Source organism: Diadema antillarum, unplaced genomic scaffold (assembly GCF_040938485.1).
Source record: "Diadema antillarum isolate AM-2024a unplaced genomic scaffold, OU_Dant_1.0 seq00000523_RagTag, whole genome shotgun sequence".
Lineage (NCBI taxonomy): Eukaryota > Metazoa > Echinodermata > Echinoidea > Diadematoida > Diadematidae > Diadema > Diadema antillarum.
The window spans coordinates 2,567,501-2,575,978 of NW_027271475.1; the positions used below are offsets into that span (position 1 = coordinate 2,567,501).

Below are 8,478 nucleotides of genomic sequence, written 5' to 3' on the forward strand. Positions count from 1 at the left end.
ATGCGCTGACACAGCTGAGGCTCTGACTCTCGTGATCTGTAACGAGTGATCTGATACATGTTTGAAAGTATTCAAAAACTTGCAAGTTTGACAAGTTTACAGTAAATAAAAATAGGGGGTTCCCAGTCGTCTAGCTGCTTAGTGCTTAGACAGAAAGATCCGTCTGTCCGGAGGACTCTTTTATATTTTGCCATTAACGCTGTCCCCCGTAGACAGACGGAAGGTTGCAGTACCCATTGCTGTGTGGTTGTTCTTAACCACTGTCTCTATGGAAAATTGGGTGAGGTACCTCACCCTTCTCGATTGCGTCTAATTCACGGCCCTAGGTCGGCAAATTTAAGCTTGTATGGTGAATTTATTTTTTTATGAATACGTTACACTCACCAGATTAATGAATAATCCAACATTTTAGGAGAATTTTCAACGTAAAACACAGCCTGTCGCGTCGTCACATTCAAACTGCAGAAACATACACTATGAATCTATTAGCCAATCACATGCGAGGTAGTTTCTACGTGTTTGTTTTACTAAAACACGTACCTCGCATGTGATTGGCTTAGCAATTGTTACAGATTCAAAATGGCGACTTACTGCTCGCGAACGGCGATGTTGCGATATCGATAAAATTTCTGCATTATAACCGAGGTTATGTGAGTATTTCGATTGCACAATGTGAGAAATTTATCCCAAATATTGCTGCATAATGTGTCATGTCATGTCATACTTGTTTGAATGTAAAAAAGCTGTCTGAAATTTGGTTTATCGTAACGTTTGATCTGTGCGCGACTGCTCCACACAGGAGCCGCAATCATTGACTTCGGTCTGTATACGGAGGGGATCCGTGAAGCCAGACGCAGTCTCCGCGGAACATTCCCCGACGGACAGATACAGACCGATCTTTCGGTCAACTTAGTGCTGTAACTTTTCTTCAGATGTATAGACCGATTCGGGTTCGTTGAGGGCAGCAGACAATTTGTGGCACTGGGCGCAGCCATACGCTCATTTTGAGGTGTCTTAGCCGACCCCCCCCCCCCCTCCTCTTCCCCACCCCCGGGCAACATGTTTATCGCGCACTTGTAACAAAGGTTCGCGCACTAAGCAAGCATTCGCGCACTCAGTACGAGACGTCTATTGGCTAAAACAACCATGCATCAGTTTTTCATTCCGTGCGCCGAAGGGGGTGGGGGAGAGGGGAGGGGGGGTCGGCTAAGACACCGCTTTAATGGCGCTGCCCATGCTAAAAATACACATCTATAGCGCGTCACAGAATCGGTCTATAGACATGATTGTCATTGTCTTTATGACATCACAATTCACATGTATGATGTATTAAATTAGGGCCCGTGTAGGGCCTAGATTAAGTTTACTTTAATTCCTAACGTTAGAGGCTATTCCGAGAGAGCATGAGAGATGTAGGTTGCTAGCGTTTTTTTCTCTGGGATTGAGACTCCAAGGTTAATTTTTGAGTGGTTAGGTCCTATTCATTAATATTAAAGCACAAGCACTATATGCTCTGACACTAACTGATTTGTCTGAAGCTGAAGTTTGAAGTCTAAACAAAATTAATAAAAAAGTGTGTAATGGTAATGGTGCTTTTTTGATACCATTTGGGAAATATCCTGGTCAGATCAGCTCATCAGTGTCCTATTATGTTTATCTGTCTCGCTATTTTATTTTTTTTTTTACTTGCACTTTTATTTTGCCCTCCTCTTTTAATTTGTGTGTGTTCACACTGTATTCTGCACTACACGTGTTCCCGTGACCGCGCACCTCTCTGCACTCAGTACGACTATACTCAATACTAATACTCTACAATACTCTATACTAAAGAGGGATGTACTTTAATGGAAGAAGAAGAAGAGACAGGAGCAATTTAATGAGATGGGGATGAGGCACAGTCAAGTTCGGGAAATATCTTGGTCAGCTCAGTGTCCTATGTTTATCTGTCTCACACTTTTATTTTGCCCTCCTCTTTTAATTTGTGTGTGTTCACACTGCATTCTGCACTACACGTGTTCCCGTGACCGCGCACCTCTCTGCACTCAGTACGACTATACTCTACTAAAGAGGGATGTACTTTAATGGAAGAAGAAGAAGAAGAAGAAGAAGAGACAGGAGCAATTTAATGAGATGGGGATGAGGCACAGTCAAGTTCGGGAAATATCCTGGTCAGCTCAGTGTCCTATGTTTATCTGTCTCGCTCTTTATTTATTCTTCTTTTGATCTGCAAGCCCAATTTACCTATAGCAATACCGTTGAATAAGTGCCACTGGCCACCCTTCATTTACAAAGCGGAGTTTTAACCAACTGGCAGTCATGCGGTAGTTATTTAAAAGATTACAGTAAGATCAGATCTCTTTCACTATTAGTGACAAGACTAACTGGTCCAGCTAGAATTCCCTCTTAATTATACTTTTGGCAGGGAAAAAGGAAAGTAATCAATGTGTATGAAAGCCAAGTTAACTGCACAGTCTTAAAGAGAATGATTCCATTACTCCAAAAGGCAAAGTCTAAAGAATATTGAGGAGACATTGCCAGTGACTAAACTCTCTTTCATCCCACCCAGGTACTGCATTGAAATCAACATCGCCTGGTAGCATTCCTCAGAGGTACATTGGGCAGCCCACCCCGTACACCCACCAGCATCTTCTGCGAGATGGAGAAATCACGCCAGGCATCAGCACTGAGGAATTCAAGAGGCGGAGACGAAAGCTCATGTCCTCCATTTCCAAATCTTCCATGTACGGTAGTTGTCCCCATCACGTCGCAGTTATACTGGCAGCTGACACCAAGTACATGACTGATGAGATACCTTACCCTTTCCGCCAGAACACTGACTTCCTCTACCTGTGCGGCTTCCAGGAACCAATGAGTGCCCTCGTGTTGGAGAGTCTTCCGGATAGAGCACTCCCAGACCACAAAGCAACACTCTTTGTACCCCAGCGCGACCCAGATAGGGAGCTGTGGGATGGCCCTAGAGCTGGTATTGATGGTGCCTTGAATTTCATTGGAGTCGACGAGGCTCACGTAATCGGTGACCTCAGCGAATTCTTGCATCAGTTTCCCAGCCGGGAAAAGCAGGTGGTGTGGTATGATGTATTCAGAAACGTTAATGATCACCTGCACAAGGATGTCGTCAACAATCTTGTCATGCCTTGCCGGAACAAGGGTCACACGGTCAACATCCTCCAGCAAATACTTCACTCGATGCGAGTTATCAAGTCTCCGGCAGAGATGTGTCTCATGCGGGAGTCGTGCCGCGTCGCCTCCGAGGCTTTCGTGGAGGTGATGCGCTTCACCAAGCCGGGCATCAACGAAGCTCACCTCTATGCCAAGGTGGACTTTGAGGTGAGGCTCAAAGGAGCCGAATTCTTGGCGTACCCACCCGTGGTCGCTGGGGGCAATCGGGCCAACACACTGCACTACGTGAAAAACAACCAGAGTGTGGAAGATGGCGACTTAATTCTCATGGATGCAGGTTGCGAGTATCATGGCTATGCAAGTGATATTACACGGACTTGGCCAGTGAATGGCAGGTAATTCAAGTTTCTGCGGGGAATGTGCCACCATTGTGCACTAAATATGCAATATATTAGCATGCGTCATATCCTCTGGACAGTACTGTACGTCACATTACAAACGTGTATTTGAACATTGGTATCCAACCAAAATCCATACAAAGCTCAAAACCCTCTTCAAAGATTAATTTATTATGTTCTTAACCTGTCAATCATACATATGTATTGTCACAATTTGTTAACATGAGACAGGTGTTGGAATCATACAGTGTATACAGTATGCGTACTGCAAAAATCATATCCTGGAAAGATAGCAGATTAAAGTATCTGCATACTCTCATTTTGAGAACATTGCCTTGGTTCCCAAATGTGCACATACAGTCAACCTTGCCTAAATCAATTCCAAAGAGACGGGAGAAAATCCTTCAACTTACGTGCATTTTGATTTACACAGTAGAATTCACACGTGTTCAAATCCATCCAAAATAGAATTTTTCTTTGACTCAAACATTTTTTTGACTTGTGCAAGGATGATGTAGGCGAAGGTGACTGTGAGATGCTTTTAGAAAGGATAACTAGATTTATATATAATTATGTATTTTTTATTTATTGCAATTCTTTCCTGGCTAATAATAGAGATTAAGTCTGGAGCAGAAGTGCCCAAGGTTGGATTTTCTCTGATTTCCTTTAGATTCAGCGAGTCACAGGCTAGTCTCTACCAAGCTGTCCTCGATGTTCAGAAGGAGTGTCTAGAGATGTGTGAGGTGGGCAACACGCTGGATCAGATGTACCGCCGCATGCTGGAGGGTCTGGGACAGAGACTACAGCACCTTGGCATCGTGCCCAAACATTTGAATGACCTTGACCTTCTCAAGGTAAGAAATAAAAGGGAGACTGTTGTATGCATATTACCTACATGTATATGAGTTGAGATGGTGAAACCCTTCAGTGTCTACCCTAGCCTTTTGACAAGGCCTCGTGGCTGAGGAATGAGACTACTGTATACGCTATAATTTTCGCGTACATAAATTTTCGCGAATTGCCGCTGTCACACATTTTTGCGAGTGGTTAAATTCGCGATTGGGGGACCAGAGAAAATATGAAGTGGCAAAGAAAGTGTGAATTTTCAACGATACTAGCAAATAAAAATGATAACTAGTTATACACTGCATGAAAAAAAAAACTTACCAAACTCTGCAAACTAGTAAGTTAGAATTCAACATTTTTGAAGTGGTTAAGTCCATTGCACTAGATTTCTGACGAGTGGTCCCCTTGCGATAATGGATTGGCTCTCTACAGTGTTTGTAAGTAGACGTGGACGAGCGTAAACAAGCTTAGCCAGTATGGTCTGTTCGGTAAGCCGTGACATGGTATACTAGTACTGAAATGTTCGTATCATCAAAGCAAGGGATTCATTTTGGAAGGTAATATTTTCGCGTGTTGTTAATTTCGCGAATAGCTCCCGACTCGCGAAATTCGCGAAAATAAAACCCCCGCGAAATATATAGCGTATACAGTATATCACTTTACCGAGCACTGCGAGAAAACTGGGGTTTTTTTTCCCTGCCGCCTTGCGACGTAGGCGAGTCTGAATTATTCATGTTTCATGAATCAAACTGCAATTGGTTTGCTAATGATGACATCAGTGCTGGCAATACAGGCAGCTCCCGCAGACAGGCAGTGCAGGCTAGATACGGATGAGCAAGCCGCTGACATGCATAATTATACTTTTGTACATATTCATTAGATGCGTGGTCATTGCGAGCACTGCAGTTGCTGCTACCATTTTGGGAGCACAATCGACAAGAAACAAGGTTCAAGATAAGAAATTCACGTTGGGTTTAAAAAGGCCTCCTGGCTGTACTACTCGGCCTTGTGTTCACTCGTTCCCTCGTGGTTAGTCTCTTTTTCAGCCTGGAGGCCTTGCCAATAGGCGATGTTTACCCCAGAAATTTCGTCACAGTTTGCTGATCATTCGAATTGCATCCAGACATGGTAAATTTGTCCCTATTATGGGATACAGGTGACATTAAAATCATTGATTATTTCTGTTTGAAGACCTTAGCTGCATCTCTACAGTTGTTTTGATTTCTTTTCTCAATATTTTTTCGTCAGTAGATGCTAGATGCTGATTTTTCATAGGAAAATCCCTCATTTTGGTGTCCAAATGATGGCAGCCCTTGAACTTTAGAAATGTATGGATATGTGACTGTACATCTTTGTGTTGTTTTTTGGTCATAGGTTGTCAAAAAGTACTGTCCACATCATCTTGGCCACTACCTTGGGATGGACACACATGACACGCCTCGAGTATCCCGTAGCAACCAGCTTCAGGCTGGCATGGTCATAACTGTGGAACCAGGTAGGGAAAAGGATCATTCAGTCATCGTTGATGCGATGTGTGTTTCTGTCATGCAAATTATCTTGGTAAAAGGAAGAAGCAAGGAATATTATGATGATGGAAGTGTGAAGTAAAGACTAATGGAGTCAAAAGGGGCCTGAGCTTTGGATCCTAGCAGAATCTACCTCAGAGGCAAAATGACAAACAGGCAGGGACAGCAATCACATATAAGGACTACACACAACAACAACAGTCAGGGGAGGGCTAGGGACACAGAACAAAGGAAACAAAAGGGGAAGGTTGGAGGTCATGGTAAAGAGTCCAATAGGTGAAGGGAGAGGGATGAAAGGAGGGTGGACAGACAAAAGGCAGAAGAGGGTCAGTGATGATCCTGGGGACCATGGGGGCAACCTTTGAAGGATAAGGCTGAATAGGGAGGCAACATCAAACAAAATGAGGAACAACAGAGGGATATTAAAAGAAAGGAAGAGAGTGAAATAGCAACAGCAAGAGTTGGGGGGGGGGGGGTTGAGCAGGCAGTGAGCCCAGGTGTACCAAGAAGAGGCTGCAAAATGAAAGGAAGAGTCAACCAACAAATGCAAGTTATCAAACATTAAAGTGTATAGATTATAAAAAGTAAAAAAATAAATAAATGAAAATTAATTCTGTCTTCAGTGGGTTACTAGCTTATTCATTATCACTGACATTATGAGGATGATGATGATGATGATGATTATGATGATGATGATTGTGGTGGTGGTTATGGTGATGATAATGATGATGATCATGATCATCATTTTATTATTATCATCATCATCATTATCTTCACCAACATCATCACCAACAACATCATCAGTATTCTCTTCAGCAAAACTGTGAGCATATGATTCACAACAGCCATATGATATATTTTGGTCCATAATCCTGGGGTCAAAAAAAAGAAAGAAAGAAAAAAACTCTCCAAGCCCGAAGGATGTCTAGAATAGAGTTTCATTATTGCAACAACCAAAAGGTGGTCAGTTCTTTCAATTTCATTTTTTCAATTCCGATTGCCATATTTTCTTAAAAGGTGATGGTGATTCAAGGAATTATGTCAATTTCATTTTTTTTTCAATTCAGATCACCATGTTTTCGTAAAAGCTGATGATGATTCCAATAATCATGTCCAAATATGCTGTAACTACTTTAATGATACCTTTTTTTTTCTTCTTCTTTGCCAAAGGTTAAGTTGAAAAACATTTTGTCCAATATTTCTTTTTCTTTTTTTTTTTTAAGTGGTTACATGAAAATGTGATGGCATGCATCGTTGTGGCTTTATCTGTTGTGACATCTGGACAACAGATAAGGTCCAAGATGTTTCCTTGAATTTGTTTCTGACAATGGTAAGTTGATAATTGAGTGATTTTTCTTTTCATTTCTCATTGATGACCAGGATTGTATCTGCCAGCCAGCGACAAAGATGTCCCTCCGCATTTCCGGGGAATGGGAGTCCGCATCGAGGACGACGTCCTCATAACAGATGGTCCACCGGACGTACTGACCGCAGAGTGTCCGAAGGAAATGGTGGAGATTGAGAATATTATGAATTAAAGACGAGCTATTTCTTTGAATAAAATGTGTGCTGTATTTGATAATATTCTTCATCAGTGATCAGGGAGTTTGGTATCAAGAAAATGTGAATAATGCATGTCTTAATCAAGTGTGAAGCTGTTTTCATTGAAACTGCAATATTAGCAGCATATCATTGTTATTCTATTTTAGAAACATAATGTCATGACTGTTGTCTCCAAAGTTATGGCTGAAATTGATGCTTCAGTGCTTTCTTTATAAAGTGCCCTTTACTGGACATTGCTGAAAAGAACAATTTCATCTAATACCTCAAGAAAATATCATGTTAGTCACAGAAGCGTATTAAAAAATGTAAAGAAATTTGAGGAGGTTTACGACATGTATTTTCAAAATTTAGGGATAATAGACTTGATTTTTGTGAAATAGCCATATCATGTAGAAGGTTTTTGAGCAGACAAGGTATATGCACAAATCATTTTTGTCATGCCCTGAAAAAGAAAGTGAGATAAAGAATAGATTAGCAAGAATTATTCTTTAAAGGAAAAAAAGTGATGTTTAGGAAGGTATAACAGGAAAGAGGATAATATGAAAGAGCAACCTCCTGAGAATATAGCCTGTCTAAGAACAGGAGTTGTACAATTTTCTACAAACACCATGAGGTATTCTAGCATCCTGCCCAGTCGAGCCTCGCCTTGTCACTAAATACCTTCCAGTACCTCAAATTGTTTCAGGTACACTTGTATTGATCAATCAGCTATTCTTCGTGTTTACGTCGATGTAGGGGAATTTGTCAATCAATTCTCGCTATCACCAATGACGTAAAAAGTACCCGGATGTTGATTTAAGCGTCATTTACGGTGCATTATGGGATAGCCCGGTAGCAAAGTCACTTCCGTTCGTACGCGCGTGATACGTGACTAATGCTATTTACACACACAAGCGACTGTATTCTATGTGTACTTCCGGTTTTCTCGACTTGAATTACAGCTTTAATATGATTTGAAATTTCTCCATTCTTAAGAAATTGCTGTTAATACGACTATTGGTTGT

At 41.6% G+C, this 8,478-nt stretch overlaps 1 protein-coding gene across 1 annotated transcript in view; it reads left to right on the forward strand.

Annotated features, from left to right (window-relative positions):
* LOC139734386 (xaa-Pro aminopeptidase 3-like) overlaps positions 1–7,560 on the forward strand; it is a 7,565-nt gene extending 5 nt beyond the window's left edge. Inside the window, exons 1-5 of the mRNA XM_071645175.1 lie at positions 1–38; positions 2,567–3,536; positions 4,210–4,393; positions 5,760–5,880; positions 7,292–7,560. The exon at positions 1–38 is cut by the window's left edge and continues 5 nt beyond it. Of these exons, the coding sequence (XP_071501276.1) occupies positions 1–38; positions 2,567–3,536; positions 4,210–4,393; positions 5,760–5,880; positions 7,292–7,449 (1,471 nt within the window). The 3' untranslated portion in view covers positions 7,450–7,560. The remainder of the gene's footprint in view (positions 39–2,566; positions 3,537–4,209; positions 4,394–5,759; positions 5,881–7,291) is intronic.
* The last annotated feature ends 918 nt before the right edge of the window (positions 7,561–8,478 follow it).